Raw genomic sequence first — 17,547 nt, 5'->3', positions numbered from 1 at the left:
GAGTGCCCAGGCCCAGGCTGGCTCTGGCTGGGGTGGACTATGGCACCAGGACTCTGCTGGAACCGCTCGCTCGCACTCTTGGGGAAGAAATGAACAGGTCAAGCTCAGGAGCAGGAGCATGTGCCTGGCAACAGCAGGCCAGCCACATGGTGGGCCCTGCCAGCTCACTGCCAGCAGTTGGGCCTGCTCAGCCCAACTCTGCAGACAGGTGTGCGAGGGAAAGGAGGTGAGGGATGGACAGGGCGGGGACCCACACCAGGGTGACAGGACATCTGCTGGGGACAAAAGTCATACAGGGGTGCCTTTGCTAAGGCCCTTTATGGGACTACTCCGAATGGGTGCCTGCTGCAGTGTGTGAAAGCTCTGGGATGCCAGAGCACGATGTGCTGTGTCCAGGTGTCCAGTCGGCAGGCAGGAGTATGCGTGCTGGCCACTGGGACCGCCTCGTCTCACACGGAGACAGCCACAGCTACCGGGAAAGAGAAACAGTTTTTTCTTTTACATGACTTAGTAAAACGTCCCCTTTAAAAGTATCCTGTTTGTCAGGACCAGTAGGTGGCATAGTGGTTAAAGTGTTGGACTCCCACATGGTCAATTGCAGTTCGAATCCCAGACCTGGCAGCTTGAAACTTATGCCAGGCACATGGTATGTGCCTGCCCAAAACCCAGAGAGTAAAACGGAGGAGAAGGGCCTGTGGCGTGGACATCCCCCTGGGGAGTGATTTTTTCCCTTTCTCTCTCCAGAGACAGAGACAGGCAGAAAGTGGGAAATCAGCACAATCCCTTCTCCTCCATTCTCCTCCTGGGATCTTGGGCATCCACGTACATGTGCCCAGGGTGATTTTCAAGTCCCTGAGTCCAGGACTCAAACCACGACTTGCCATGTGGAAGTCCAGCGACATAACCACTAAGCCATCTGAACAACTACGCCATCTGCTCCACCTCTCGCTGTGGAGAGCCCCAGCCAACGCACGACACTTTCCTAGGGACGCCCGACCCAAGCGGTCTCTGCCCCCCAAGCCCTCCTGTCTGTCGCCATGACACACAGTGAGAATGAAGTGAGTGGGGTTGTCACCAGTTCTCAATGGATGAACTCCCAAATGACAGACTGTGCTCCTTGAAGACTGTGACTGCGCCCTGCCCCTCTGTGTCCTAAGCAGCCATGCAGCACCTGGGGCACAACAAGTGCTGGAGTGCCCTCAGCTGGACTGACGAGGAGAACCGCAGTGCAGACAGTGCTGCAACGCTGACACGGTCTCACCCACCCCATCTGACTACGAGCTCACAGAACCGCAGTGCAGACAGTGCTGCAACGCTGACACGGTCTCACCCACCCCATCTGACTACGAGCTCACAGAACCGCAGTGCAGACAGTGCTGCAACGCTGACACGGTCTCACCCACCCCATCTGACTACGAGCTCACAGAACCGCAGTGCAGACAGTGCTGCAACGCTGACACGGTCTCACCCACCCCATCTGACTACGAGCTCCCAGAACCGCAGTGCAGACAGTGCTGCAACGCTGACACGGTCTCACCCACCCCATCTGACTACGAGCTCCCAGAACCGCAGTGCAGACAGTGCTGCAACGCTGACACGGTCTCACCCACTCCATCTGACTACGAGCTGGGTCAGCTCACTCACTGGCCACAGAGCTCCTCATGGGATCTTTTCCTTCTTTGCCAGAGGGCACATGCACTTACCAGAGAGAGATGGGGAGCCTGATCACCCTCAGCGGGGTGTGGCCACACCACCATCCCTTCTCCATTTCTCCATCCTGTCAGGATCTGAGGCATGCACATACACGCACCGTGCCAGTTTTTCAAGCCTCCAGGGACAGATTTGAACTGTGCAATCAGCCATGTGGGATCCAGCTCCCATGACTACCAGGTCCTAGGGCCACCCAAGATTGTTTTCTTAAAGAAACAGTACATATGACACTAAAATGTGATTCAGAAATTAATAAACTCAATGTATTATTATTTAAAGTGGAATTTGTATAAGCATAAATTTTACTTTTATCATTTAAAATGAAAATTAAACTGTCAAAATACTAAATTATCAGGAACAAAGAAAATATAAAAATGAAAATACCTGCTTTTTCTGAAGTCCTAAGGAACACCATGTCTGATGGAATTCTTTGATTCTGCAAAGAGTAATATATTAATTATCTATATACAGGCTTATAAATTAAAACAATTCCATTCCAAAGTAGAAATAGCTAGTAAAACCAATGAAGGTAATTTTATAATTTAAATTTTGCTAAAGTAACATTTATAATTGATATACTAAAAGTATTTTAATTGAAAACCTAAGATTTTCTTCCCCACTGGTAAGCCACGTAAATGCACTTCACAATGACTTCACAGACACTTCATGTGCGAAGAGCGCAGCTGCAACACTGCCCCCGCCGTGGCCTGCGTGTGCCTGAACCCGCACGTGACACAGCAGCACTGACCCCTCTCCCGCAACAGCCTGCCACAAGTCCCTAGAACACACAAGCCCACAGACCGGTAAGAAAGAAGGGGTGATGTGAGAAAAGTGGCAAGATACTTGAACAGGCGGCTCACAAAAAAGAGACACTGCAAACCACGTGAGAGGTGTCCAGTCACACCAGACTGCACGGAAATGCACATTAGAACCATGGCTCGTACACACACCGGAAATGCTCATCTACGAGGCTGAGCACCAGGGGTCCGCTGCCCACCAAGACCCTCTGTCAGATCAAGTACGATTCCATTCACTGCTCTACCAAAGCACCTACAGATCTACTCCAGGGAACTCACAAATACCCTGGACCCAGCAGCCGCACACCTAGGTACACGTGCAATAGCAGTGTGCCTGCGTGTGCACCGAGACGTGCTCGAAGGACACAGAAGCAGCATTCGAAGCAGGCAGGCAGAGCTTACACACAGTCCTCACAGCCTGAGTGGGGGCATGGATAAAGCCACATCGTGCAGCAAAACGGACGCATTACAGGCAGCACAACAACATGGGCCCCAGAAAAGCGCCTGCCTAAGCTCCCGCCCACTGATTCTCAGGCATCCTTGACAAAAACAGTGACCCATCGATTTCAACCATCAGGCTGTATTTCTGGACTCTAAATTCTGAATGCACACTAGTGCCACTGTATACTACAACTGTGATACGTTTTAAATGAAGGAGTGTGCTAATCGAAATTAGTTCATCTTTTGCCAACCTGTGCCAGCCACTCTGGGTCCCTTGCCCTTGTGTTTTAGAATCAGCTTGTCAGTTTCTGCACAGTCAGCCAGGACTCTGAGTGGGATACTGCTGCAACTGTCCATCAATTTGGGGAGGACTGCTATTTAGTAATAACTAATTCTTCTGCCCATGAGCACAGGCTGCATTTCTATTCATTCAGGTATTCTTTTATTTGTATGTTTTAATTTATTCCATGAGCAAGAGACACAGTTACAGACACAGCGCCTGAACAGGGTCCTGAGGCCACCACCCACTCCCACCTTCGATGAACCTACATCATACACATGCTCCAGAACCAACTGGCACCTCTTGGGGTCCTCTTGACTGTGTTTTGACGATGTCTTACAGTGGCCAAAATACAAGTTCTATACTTGCTTTGTTAAGCTTACTCGTAAGTATTTTATTATTATTGCTGTGACCTTTTTATTATCTTGATTTTCAGGTCATTATTCTTTATCCTCTTGTCTTATTCAGACATTCGTAAATGAACTAGACGGTTTCCAATCTTCATTGGGTCCTGTGTATTTCCCCCCTAAAGGCTTGAGCCACACACACAGGGACCTGCATTCTCCCCACACGTGTGCCCGGTGTGGGTGCCCTACAGCTTCTCTGAGCGCGGCCCGCTCATGTCTCGGGACACCCTGCTTGTCGGTGTTAGGAGAACTATGACTAGGCATGTCTCTGAAGTTAACACTTCTGAGCCGGGTCGTAAGACTGTTGCATATTTGTGTTTTCAAAAGACTGCACCGTTTGGTGTTTCCAAAGCAGCACATGAACGAACCACTCTCTTCACACTCGTGCCAACGACTGCTGTGCTTTCCTTTAGCCATTCTGCGCTTCTGGGGCAGTCCTCCACAGTGTCTCCACCTCATCTCTTGATGACTGACAATGCTGGGGCCTGCTCTCTCGCTCATTTTCTAACTGTAAACCTGGCAAAACATCCCTTTAAAGCCTCTGCCCATTTTCTAATTGGAGGTTTTTCTTAGCTACTGAGTTCTAGATACAAATCTTTGTCTGATACATGGTTTTCAAAGAGCTTCTCTCAGTCTGTAGCTTGTTTTTTCACTAAACATACACGTTTTATTTTAGTGAGTTATAACTGCTCTATTTTCTACTAGGCATTGACCTTCTGGTGTCAGGTCTTAGAACTGCCTTTGTATCCCTCAATGCTAGACATTCCGGTGCTTGTCCCTACAAGGTTCGCATTTCACACGAAGCCCATGTTTTCTCTCCCTATGAATGCTCCAGTCCCACCTGTTGAAAGGCTATCTTCTTCTCCACTTCACTGTTTTGGTACCTTTGTCAAAATGTCACTTGAGCATGGGCCGGCCCCACAGACGATCAGTAAGGGACCTGGATCCCACTTGGCTGACTGTGGTTCAAGTCACAGCCTTGGCAGCTTGAAAAACACCGGGCACGTGCCGTTGGGTATCCAACGGGAAGAAATGGAGGAATGCGAGGACTCCGCCCCACTGGATACCCCTGTCCCTCTCTCACTTTTCCTCTCTGGCAAGCACACAGGTCCTATGGCGATTTTTTAAAAAATCACTTGAACATGTGTAGGAGGGTCTACTTCCAGCTCCTCTACAGTTCCCTCCATCTCTGTCTCTCCTCTCGCACGTTACGTTGATATACATGGCTATGCGGTACGCCTTAATCTCAAGAAGTATTTCTCTGGCTTTATGCCCTACAATGAAAATGTTTCAGCTCTTCTAGGGCCTGGGCCCGTGTGAATGAACTAGACGACTTCATTTCAAAAGAACCAACACCATCCAGGGGTCCTCCATTGTCTCTGCCCATGTTGTGAACTTCGCTAATCCCAAGCAGGAATCTTTGATTAAGATACCTTACGGGGTTCAGCCCTGTGGCCCAGTAGTTAAGGGAGCTAAGTCCCACAAGCCAACCACAGAGGGTAAATCCCAGACAGGTGGCTTGCAAACAAGCCAGGCAAGTGTATGTGCATGACCAAAATCCCAACAGGCTAGAGTCAGGAGGAGGTGAGTGCAGTGCGACCACACACCACGACTAGGGTACTTCTCCCTCTCTGCCTTCTAGGTACATTAAAAAAAAAAAAAAAAAAAAGTTGGGTGCCCTACAGCTTCTCTGAGCGCGGCCCGCTCATGTCTCGGGACACCCTGCTTGTCGGTGTTAGGAGAACTATGACTAGGCATGTCTCTGAAGTTAACACTTCTGAGCCGGGTCGTAAGACTGTTGCATATTTGTGTCTTCAAAAGACTGCACCGTTTGGTGTTTCCAAAGCAGCACATGAACGAACCACTCTCTTCACACTCGTGCCAACGACTGCTGTGCTTTCCTTTAGCCATTCTGCGCTTCTGGGGCAGTCCTCCACAGTGTCTCCACCTCATCTCTTGATGACTGACAATGCTGGGGCCTGCTCTCTCGCTCATTTTCTAACTGTAAACCTGGCAAAACATCCCTTTAAAGCCTCTGCCCATTTTCTAATTGGAGGTTTTTCTTAGCTACTGAGTTCTAGATACAAATCTTTGTCTGATACATGGTTTTCAAAGAGCTTCTCTCAGTCTGTAGCTTGTTTTTTCACTAAACATACACGTTTTATTTTAGTGAGTTATAACTGCTCTATTTTCTACTAGGCATTGACCTTCTGGTGTCAGGTCTTAGAACTGCCTTTGTATCCCTCAATGCTAGACATTCCGGTGCTTTTCGCTACAAGGTTCGCATTTCACACGAAGCCCATGTTTTCTCTCCCTATGAATGCTCCAGTCCCACCTGTTGAAAGGCTATCTTCTTCTCCACTTCACTGTTTTGGTACCTTTGTCAAAATGTCACTTGAGCATGGGCCGGCCCCACAGACGATCAGTAAGGGACCTGGATCCCACTTGGCTGACTGTGGTTCAAGTCACAGCCTTGGCAGCTTGAAAAACACCGGGCACGTGCCGTTGGGTATCCAACGGGAAGAAATGGAGGAATGCGAGGACTCCGCCCCACTGGATACCCCTGTCCCTCTCTCACTTTTCCTCTCTGGCAAGCACACAGGTCCTATGGCGATTTTTTAAAAAATCACTTGAACATGTGTAGGAGGGTCTACTTCCAGCTCCTCTACAGTTCCCTCCATCTCTGTCTCTCCTCTCGCACGTCTACAAGGTTCGCATTTCACACGAAGCCCATGTTTTCTCTCCCTATGAATGCTCCAGTCCCACCTGTTGAAAGGCTATCTTCTTCTCCACTTCACTGTTTTGGTACCTTTGTCAAAATGTCACTTGAGCATGGGCCGGCCCCACAGACGATCAGTAAGGGACCTGGATCCCACTTGGCTGACTGTGGTTCAAGTCACAGCCCTGGCAGCTTGAAAAACACCGGGCACGTGCCGTTGGGTATCCAACGGGAAGAAATGGAGGAATGCGAGGACTCCGCCCCACTGGATACCCCTGTCCCTCTCTCACTTTTCCTCTCTGGCAAGCACACAGGTCCTATGGCGATTTTTTAAAAAATCACTTGAACATGTGTAGGAGGGTCTACTTCCAGCTCCTCTACAGTTCCCTCCATCTCTGTCTCTCCTCTCGCACGTTACGTTGATATACATGGCTATGCGGTACGCCTTAATCTCAAGAAGTATTTCTCTGGCTTTATGCCCTACAATGAAAATGTTTCAGCTCTTCTAGGGCCTGGGCCCGTGTGAATGAACTAGACGACTTCATTTCAAAAGAACCAACACCATCCAGGGGTCCTCCATTGTCTCTGCCCATGTTGTGAACTTCGCTAATCCCAAGCAGGAATCTTTGATTAAGATACCTTACGGGGTTCAGCCCTGTGGCCCAGTAGTTAAGGGAGCTAAGTCCCACAAGCCAACCACAGAGGGTAAATCCCAGACAGGTGGCTTGCAAACAAGCCAGGCAAGTGTATGTGCATGACCAAAATCCCAACAGGCTAGAGTCAGGAGGAGGTGAGTGCAGTGCGACCACACACCACGACTAGGGTACTTCTCCCTCTCTGCCTTCTAGGTACATTAAAAAAAAAAAAAAAAAAAAGGAAGAGAGCTATGTCCCTCGCTGATGCAGCTGGCCATTGTTTGGACAAGATGAATGATTTCAAGACGCTCAGGACAAACACATCCAAACTAGTTGGCTTGCTCCCCCAGAAGGGGCTTTTGTTCACCCCTTTCGCTTTCCCTTTAAGAACTCAGGGCCAGCCTCATGGCACAGTGGGTGGCACACCCAGCTGCAGTGGCTCAGATAACTGGGTGGCCTGCAGACACTTCACAAGGGCACAGGGAGCACGAGGGCCTGGAGGGCTGCAGTGAGGAGACCACGGCATGAGCAAACCCTGCTGAGAGGGCTCCTCTCTTCCTCTCTCCCTTTTGTGCATGCACCTACTATCATAAATAAAATACAAATATAGATAAAAGCAACACGAAAAACTCCAGCTTGTAGACCAGCAGATGGTGTGGCAGTTAAGTTGCTGGTCTCCCACATGGCCTACCACGATTCGAACACTGGGTCAGATGGTTTGAAACTCAGGCCAGGTGCGTGTGCGTGCATGCCCAAGATCCCAGGAGGAGAACAGAGGAGAGGGGATTGCTGTGTGGCCATCCCCACCAGGGAGTGATTTCTCACTTTCCCTCTCACTGTCTGTCCCACTCCTCTCCAGTGAGCAAGTGAGCGCATGTGTCCTAAGGCAAACCTCTACAAAAACAAAAACAACTCAGGCTTGCTTCCAAGTGGTGCGATGTACAGTTTGAATGCTCTGGGCTGCCAACTGTCTGCCCCTCCTGTCTGTACATCACCTCCTAGTAAACGCGGTCAGAGCTCTACAGAGTTGCTCGCCTTCTTCGTTCTCAAAGTTCCTTCTTTTGGGAGCCCCCATGTACCGACCTCATCCTCTAACAGTGCCTTTACAATCATTGTAAAGGAGGATGACCTCTTAAAAACTTGCTGGCATCTTGATAGAAACTATATTAAATTTATAACATCAATTTTAGGTAAATATTGGTGTATGAAACATTCCAATCCAAGTACATAATTTCTTAGGCCTTCTTTGATCACCTTCATCAACACATGGTCATTGTCAGCACTGCCTAAAATCTCTTTCACAGAAATGGCTGAGGATGTGCTGTCTGGTTTCTGCTTCCATGTGCTCGCTGGTGCACAGAAACGGGCTTCCCACAGCTGGCCCTGGAGCAACGTGGTGCGCTTACATGCAGACTCCTCTGACAGACATCGGAAAACAAGCTGCAATCCTCCCGTTTTCCCTTCCTTACGGTTTTCCTTTTATTTTCTTGGGCTTTACCTTACCCTTCAAATCCAATATGTACTACCTGTAACAGGAAATAGATGCTAGGCTGTTTATGCCATTGGTAGGCTTTCCAGTCCACCACGGGCTACCAGCAAAGCTCTTGGGAGTGGCAAGTCCCATGCAGGTGGAGGACTGGCAACCCTAACCCAAGGCCGTCCCCAAGCGTAGCTGCACGATGACACAGTGCCTCGCTGCCTCGTTCACTGGGCGGAATAGTCCAGGCACTGCTCACAGCCCACATCACGAGCACTGCACATCTGTCCTCCAACCCACACGCCCTCCTCCTCCTGCTTTTCTCAGAGCAGAGAACTGCCAACTGGTATGAGAAAGGAGCAAAGCCCTGTTGTCCCCAGCTCAGGGAAGAGCCACGCGGACTTGCAGCACACGCGTGATGACACCTGCAGGTTGTCGGTAGAAACTTTTTGTTTTCCTTAAGGTTTTTGCCACAGGGCAGGTGTGTGTGCACCAGAGAGAGACAGGGAGAGGGGAAGTGAGACATCACTTTTGCCACACCATAATCCCCTCTTCTCCATTCTCCTCTCAGGAGTTTGGGCATTCGCATCCAAGCATGAAGCATGACTTTCAAGCATCCAGGTCTGGGATTTGAACCATGGTTGGCCACAAGGGAGTCTAGCACCTTAACCACCATGCCCCAACACTGAGCCCCAGCAAAAGCTTTTAATAAGATAATGTTATTCTCTAGCCCAACTGCTCAGACTTAGCGTGAATGGGTGCTCAGGTGCCCAGAGGGTCATAAGTAGGGAAATATATACATACATGAAACTAGAATGGAAAATTACTGACAATAACATGCATGATTAAGCCACTATGCAGTATATTCTGGACGGGAAATCACATTTTGTACGTTGTGATGGTGCTTAGGGAATGAATGCAAATTAATTAATTTTAAAAAAATGTTTCAAAAAAAAAAGAACACAAAAACTGTTTTTCTTGTAATTAAAAAAAAATGCATTAAAAATACCTATTTGATGACTGCAGTAAGCTATATAGCCCCAGCTAGGTGCTACCTTATAGTATGTTCATTCTACTCACTGAGGTTTATGCCTAAAGTCAGACTTGTGTTCATGGATATGTATATATCAGCTGTGCTTGCTATTGAAAATATTCAGGTTAATTAAGATCTTTAGTGAAGCAATAAAATGTGGGGGCAAGGGCATAGAAAGCAACCATGGATACCAGAGACAGTGTGGGAGGAGGGTGTGAGATGGCAGAGGGTGAGAGCTAGGGAATCAAGGATGGGAAAAAGGCAAAATATACAGGAAACGAGAAATGGAAAATTATTTGTTGACGATAACACATATGTTGACGTGCTTGACTGAGCCAATTTACAGTGTATTCTGGAAGGAAAATCTCATTTTGTATGCTACAATGAATGCATCTAAGTAAATTTAAATTAAAATAAATAAATAAATAAAACGGATTCAGGTGCCCAGGATGGGGTTTGGCTGCCTCTCGTCAGAAGCTACGCTACGAATGTGGGCAGACTACGTTGTAAGGTGCCCGTTGTGGCATCAGCAACAGCAAGCAAGACAGACGCCACCTGAAACTGCCTGGGTGGAAGTCCTGGTCTCTGATGGCAACTGACAGCCAATACCAGGCTCTGTGCACAGGTTGCTGTGAGAGGGCCATCCTCTACTGAGGAAGAAAGGTGCTCTGCAGAAATGACTCCCTGGCATGGCCTGGTCTGGGCTGTAGCCTCTGTGCCTCGAAACTCCTCTGCAGAAGGCCTCCCAGGACCTGTCCTTCACACCTATTCACAAAGTTACCCTAGAGCCCTAAAAGAGGTCAACCAGGAGGATGGAGTAGCAAGTCGGGCCATGCCTAGTCGCAATAACCCCACAGCCCTGACGTTCAGACACAGACACTTGCAGTGTGCACAGCCTTCACATGGCCGCGGGGGAGGGCAGGGGAGGCACAGGTGCGGCCCCGGCCACAGCAGACAGGTGCAGTGTGCATGGCACTTTTTTTCCTAGTGCTCTTTTATTTCCATTCAACTTTTCCTCTTTAAAATTTATTCCACAGTAAGTGCAGCCAATAATCATGCATAAGGTAATTAATAACCTGAAAAGGGAAACTCTGAAAGCTGAGGTCATATATTATAAAGAGCTCCCAGTGCAACTCTGCGGACAAATGAAATCAAATCCATAAAGCAGCACTATGCAGCTAGTGCAGGCCTCACTTCAGATGGAATACGGCCTTTCCTACATGCACTACACAGACAAAATACACAAAAATCTTAGTTTCTTCTTCTTTTTTTTTTTTGGAGAGGTTTTTGCTATAGGGCGCATGCGCTCGCCAGAGAGAGAGAGAGACATAGAGACAGAAAGCGAGAAATCACCCCCAGGGGGGATGGTCACACCGCAATCCCTTCTCCTCCATTCTCCTCTTGGGATCTTGGGCACGTACGCACACGCGCCCGGCGTGACCAGGATGGGGTTTGGCTGCCTCTCGTCAGAAGCTACGCTACGAATGTGGGCAGACTACGTTGTAAGGTGCCCGTTGTGGCATCAGCAACAGCAAGCAAGACAGACGCCACCTGAAACTGCCTGGGTGGAAGTCCTGGTCTCTGATGGCAACTGACAGCCAATACCAGGCTCTGTGCACAGGTTGCTGTGAGAGGGCCATCCTCTACTGAGGAAGAAAGGTGCTCTGCAGAAATGACTCCCTGGCATGGCCTGGTCTGGGCTGTAGCCTCTGTGCCTCGAAACTCCTCTGCAGAAGGCCTCCCAGGACCTGTCCTTCACACCTATTCACAAAGTTACCCTAGAGCCCTAAAAGAGGTCAACCAGGAGGATGGAGTAGCAAGTCGGGCCATGCCTAGTCGCAATAACCCCACAGCCCTGACGTTCAGACACAGACACTTGCAGTGTGCACAGCCTTCACATGGCCGCGGGGGAGGGCAGGGGAGGCACAGGTGCGGCCCCGGCCACAGCAGACAGGTGCAGTGTGCATGGCACTTTTTTTCCTAGTGCTCTTTTATTTCCATTCAACTTTTCCTCTTTAAAATTTATTCCACAGTAAGTGCAGCCAATAATCATGCATAAGGTAATTAATAACCTGAAAAGGGAAACTCTGAAAGCTGAGGTCATATATTATAAAGAGCTCCCAGTGCAACTCTGCGGACAAATGAAATCAAATCCATAAAGCAGCACTATGCAGCTAGTGCAGGCCTCACTTCAGATGGAATACGGCCTTTCCTACATGCACTACACAGACAAAATACACAAAAATCTTAGTTTCTTCTTCTTTTTTTTTTTTGGAGAGGTTTTTGCTATAGGGCGCATGCGCTCGCCAGAGAGAGAGAGAGACATAGAGACAGAAAGCGAGAAATCACCCCCAGGGGGGATGGTCACACCGCAATCCCTTCTCCTCCATTCTCCTCTTGGGATCTTGGGCACGTACGCACACGCGCCCGGCGTGAGTTTTAAGCCACCGGGTCCAGGACGCGAACCGCAGTCAACTACGTGGGAGTCCAGCGACATAGCCATTATGCTAACTGCTGGTTCCCAAAAAATCTTAGTTTCTTCTTCACATGCTCCAGATCACACACAAGGATATGAGAATTTAAAATATCTCTCGATTTCCTTCAGATTCCAAAGTTACTTGCAATCATACTAAAGGCTAGTAACTAGCGCACGTGGGTCTGAAGTGTATTAAGAGCGCACTGACCTTCTCCACTATGATGAGGTCTCCGACGCGAATATCTGAGCTCTTCACTTGCACTTTACCTTAGAGGAGAGAAGAGGTGATCAATACAGTGAAACAACAGCCACCATGTTTCAACTGATAATTACTTTACAGATAACTTTTGGGCAAGAAAAAAATTCAAAGCTTTCTCTATATTTGTACAAAATACATTTCCAATAACACATTCACTGCCCACTAACTTCTCTTAGTAAACTATCACTTAAATAACTAACTATGCCCCAAAGCAGAGCAGACGTGACATGGGTCATTTTTGTGGGGATGGTCTCCCCGTGCTCTGTCACTGTTCCCATTCTCAGCCTGGCCATGAATGACCAGAAATGATACTAAATAAGATAACTAATTATACTCAGTAACATGGAGCTGTGTAATTCCTAAAATGAAGACTATGCATGTCATTAGCATGTAACTAATAGGAAAAAGTAGAGTTAATGATATATAAAATCACCCTCCAGTAGTAGCTTTGCTAACACAGACAAGGCCGGAAACTGTTACCTGAAGTTTCATCACTAGTAGTGACTCACCTACGTAATATGCTGAATAAGCTCTTAAGTTATCTACATAATACCAAATGTAGAATAACCATCTACTGTTTCACATGCGATATACTTAAATGTCTATAAAACATAGTGCATATTTTAAAAATTAATTTTATTTAATTTTATTAACTATCTCGTTTGTTTTGTTTTGGAGTTGACCAGAGAGAGACAGAGAGCAAAGAAAGCTGCTAGGTCTGGTACTCGAACCACGGTTCACCATGTGAGAGTCCAGCCGTCTTAACCACCACACAACCTACCAGCTCCCATAATGCACTTTTAAGTTATGATGCTCTTGAAACTTTGTGGCAGGGAATACCTGTTGCTAGAAGACGGATTTAATGAAAAGATTTCAACGAGAGGAAAGTACTAGTGTTCCCTTATTTGGTAATATCCACTAATAATTATTACATAAAAAATGAAAGACAGGGGCAAGCAGGTTGTGGAGGTGAAGACACTGGATTCCAGCATGGCCAACTAAAGGAGCCCTGGACCTGGTGACATGAGAATCATGCCAGGCACGTGTGTGTGAACGCCCCAAATCCCAGGAGAATGGACCAGAAGGGACTGAAGTATGGCCATCTCCCCACCCCACCATGTCCGGGGTGATTTCTCACTTTCCCTCTGTTTGTCTCTGGTGAGCATATAAATCTTACGACATACATTAAGACAGATGGTCACGACTTCCTGAGTAGATACCTGAGAGTAAACTGCACAGAATGCTTTTAGGACAAGAGCATTTCTGTGGAAATAGCTGCTACTGGAGGCGTGACACAAGACTCAGTGGCCCCTCTGCACTGGGAGGTCAGTCCCCCGTCCTTGGGCTTCCGTTCGTGAGGCTCCTCTGTCCTCAGTTCTCCAGTATGGACACTCGTGTGCAGCCTGCAGGTCTGTCTGCATTCCTCAGGCAGGAAGGACACTTCCAAGTCTGGGCCTTCAGTATAACAGGGCAGGAACTGCACAGACAAGAGGCTATGTGCCCAGACAGCAGCAAGGCTAATCGACATGAGCTCCCTGCTGTGACCGTGCTACAAGACCACCTCCCACTCTCCCCTCCTGTCTCCTGGGGACGTATGGCATCGCGCCCCACCTCTGAGAGCGCAATTATGGGTACCAAGATTAAGAGAGCTTCTAGACAGGAACAGGGGAAGCACTGCAAACACTGAGTCCCCGAGCTAGGCAGAGCCCTCAGGGACCAAGGTGACAGTGTACTAGACAAACTGGACAAGGAGCTTCATCGAGCAAGATCAAGGGCGAGGACAGTGAAGGGCTGGAGCCGGGCTGGAGCCGGGCTGGAGCCTGGGAGCCGGTGTGAGAGAGCAAGGACAGGAAGCCCCCACCCCGCATTACAGGGGGCAGGGCCCAGGCAGTGCTGACAGGCTGGGAACATGGACCCTCAACGAGCCACGTTTCCTAAGAGCAACAAGTGTCCCAGAGGTGACCACAGACAGAAGGATAGGTGACGAAGGAAGCAGGGCTCCCCAGGCAAGCACAGGGAAGGGCAGGGTGAGAGCAGGAGGTGAAGCCTTTCCCGGCAACGGCACCAGGGTCTGGAGGACAGAACGGCTCCGAAGTCTGAGCTTCCCGTGTCAAGCGACACAGATGAAGAGAAAATTCACTGTGAGATGGGAGCTCCAGGAAGGCCTGCTGTGTACCCAAAGTCTCTGGGTTCCACTGGGCTACCGCTGACGGGGGTAGGGTCCAGGCCACCCTCAGAGCTCAGGGCCTCCTGACCAGTGCTGGCAGGCCGAGGGAGGCCTGGAGGTGGGCGGTGGACTGCAGTAGCTCACACAGTCCCTCCTCTCTCACGGGCTGGGGACACAAGGAAGCCCGAATCTCGTGAAACTTCCACAACAATGGAACTGACTAAGGCACGGTGAGACACAGCTGCATCCACAGGGAGACTACGAGTCACAGATGCGGATCGGAAAAGCAGCACGGTGTCTGGGCAGGAAGGCTGCAAAGCACATTGCATGAAGTGCCGGGACTGCACTCAACACCCCTTAGCAGTAACTGTCCCCCACTGCCGAAACCACTGCTAGGGCTGTCCCCCGCTGCCATGACCAGGGCTGGCACGTGGGCTGTCCCCCGTTGCCGTGCCCAGGGCTGGCACGCAGGCTGTCCCCCGTTACTGTGACCAGGGCTGGCACGCGGGCTTGTCCCCCATTACCGTGACCAGGGCTGGCACGCGGGCTGTCCCCCGTTACCGTGACCAGGGCTGGCATGACATGGGAACTAGCTGCTTGAGTTTCTGTCTTAAACCGTATGCGAAGCTATTTGAGAGACTGCAGAACTGTTTTCCACAGCCATAGCAGCACCTCCCAGACCCCGAGCAATGAACGGGACGCAGACCCCCGTACCTCTCCATCGCTCACTTTATGTTCTCAACGACAGCCACGCAGGGGGTGGACACAGTTCACTGCGCTGTGGATCTGCATTCCCAGGAAGTAACGGTGCTGCGGGAGGGGTAGCCCTGATGGAACCTGGTCACACTGCAATTCTTCTCCTCCAGTTCTCCACCCCTCAGGACCCACAGCACACAAACGCACGCACACACACACGTCTGGCGTGTTTTTCAAGCCAGAAGGGCTGGGACCTGAACGCCGTCAGCCGGTGGGCACGAGCTCCCTCTACACAGCATTTAACTACTGTGCTCTGGGCCAGCCCTCTCCTCCAGTACTCAGTAAGTTTTACCGCACACAGAATTCTTGGTTCACAGGTGTTTTTCTTTAATCACTTTTCTAAATGTCACCATAGTCCCTTCAGACCTCAGAGATGAAACCTTATTAAGAACTGCTTGGGCCCAACCAGAGTGGTGTAGACAGCTGGACCCTGCTGCAGGAAACTAGAACCCAGGGAGGCCCAGGGGCCAGGTCTTAGACTGCCTTCAACGGAAATGGCTAGGAATTGGAAGGTGGTGGTGCAGAGAGTGAGACCACAGCACCTAAGACCTGTCAAGGGTACCCATCTCTCTGTCTCTCAAGAAACAAATAAAAATTTCAGTGCTAAGAAAAAAAGAAAAAGGGAGGCAGGCAGAAGAGAAGAGAAGAGAAGAGAAGAGAAGAGAAGAGAAGAGAAGAGAAGAGAAGAGAAGAGGAGAGGTCTTGTCCGTGGCTGGTCATTTCCCTGCTGACTTCAAGATGTTCTCTCGGGCATACCTGGAAGGCCCTGAGTTTGCTGCTGGGGCCTCCCTGCAACCTAGGCACCCACATGGACTTCCCACAGTCCAGGCTGAAGCTGGTGCAGATTGTGTCACAGGGCGCTGCTGGGGTGCCCCCTCCCTCTCTGTCTTATTCATGAGGAAGTGGGAGGGATTAAATAATTTTTAAAAAACTGTTCCCTTGGGGGAACCAGCAGTTAGCATAATGGCTATGTCACTGGACTCCCACATAGTCGACCGCAGTTCACGTCCCGGACCCGGTGGCTTAAAACTCACGCAGGGCACGTGTGCGTGCGTGCCCAAGATCCCGAGAGGAGAATGGAGGAGAAGGCGTGAGCAACCCCTGGGGGGTGATTTCTCGTTTTCTGTCTCTGTCTCTATGTCTCTGTCTGTCTGGTGAGCGCACGCGCCCTATAGTAAAAAACCTCTCCAAAAAAAAAAAAACAAAACTGTTCCCTTGGACTCTGGAATTTTAAGAATGACGAAACGTCTCTGTACCCAGCTCTTTGTGTTCATCCCTCCTGAACTCACGGAACCTCCTCCACATACAGACTCACGCCTTTCATCAAACCAAGGGTGTTTCGGACACTGCACTTTAAGCCTCCCCTGCTCACCCTTCCCCTCCCCAGTCAGCACTCCACATGTACATGCTGGTACCCTCAGTGGGCCACGGGGCCTTCAGGAGGCGTTCAGTTTTCTTCCTTCTTCAACTCAAACTGGAAATTTTCAACTCAGGTTTTGTTTTCTTTTCTCCCACGTAGTCGACCGTGGTTCGCGTCCCGGACCCAGTGGCTTAAAACTCACGCCAGGCGCGTGTGTGCGTGCATGTCCAAGATCCCGAGAGAAGAATGGAGGAGAAGGGATTGCGGCGTGACCATCCCCCCCGGGGGGTGATTTCTTGCTTTCTGTCTCTCTTTCTGGCGAGCACACGCGCCGGTCCCTTAGCGGAAAAAAAAAAAAACTCTCCAAAAAAAAAAAAAAGAGAAACACAAAGTGAGAAATCACCCCCCAGGGGGATGGCCACACGACAATCCCTTCTCCTCCATTCTCCTCTTGGGACCTTGGACACGAATGCACATGGGCCCAGCACTGAGTTTCAGCCACCGGGTCCAGGACTCGAATTGCGGTGGACTACATGGGAGTCCAGTGACATAGCCATTACACTAACTGCTGGTCCCATCAACTCAGGTTTAATGATCCTTTCTTCGGCTTGCTTAAATTTGCTATTAAACCCTCTAGTGAGTTTTTTTCATTTGTAACGCTTTCAGCTCCAGGACTTGTTTCCCCCTTTCTGTAATTTCTATACCCGTACTGAGACGCTCTGCTTGTTCAGCCCTCATTCCTGATAGCTTCACTGGTTTCTCCAGCTGCCTTTGCTCCTTCAGCATATTTACGACAACTCACTTAACCTCCATCTATTAAGCCCATTATCTGGGCTTCCTCAGAGACAGTCCCTACTAATTTATTAGTATTCCGACTAATGTTTAAGTGTGAATGGGTCACATTTAATTTCTTGGTAGGCTTTTAGTTAAGAGAGATTTTTGCTATAGGGTGTGTGTGCTTGCCAGAGAGAAAGAAAGCGAGAAATAACCAGGGATGGCCACACCGCAATCCCTTCTCCTCCATTCTCCT

At 49.4% G+C, this 17,547-nt stretch overlaps 1 protein-coding gene across 1 annotated transcript in view; it reads right to left on the bottom strand.

The window, feature by feature from the left end:
* Window positions 1–17,547, bottom strand: part of LOC102501492 (putative phospholipid-transporting ATPase IIB) — a gene marked incomplete at both ends in the record, with an annotated part of 192,556 nt that overhangs the window by 137,688 nt on the left and 37,321 nt on the right. Inside the window, 2 exon segments of the mRNA XM_014586915.1 lie at window positions 2,095–2,146; window positions 12,184–12,242. Of these exon segments, the coding sequence (XP_014442401.1) occupies window positions 2,095–2,146; window positions 12,184–12,242 (111 nt within the window).

This window comes from Tupaia chinensis, unplaced genomic scaffold (assembly GCF_000334495.1).
Source record: "Tupaia chinensis unplaced genomic scaffold, TupChi_1.0 Scaffold000166_1, whole genome shotgun sequence".
NCBI lineage: Eukaryota > Metazoa > Chordata > Mammalia > Scandentia > Tupaiidae > Tupaia > Tupaia belangeri.
Note: the sequence above shows the minus strand (reverse complement) of the source record. Positions and strands in the feature narration are given on the sequence as shown.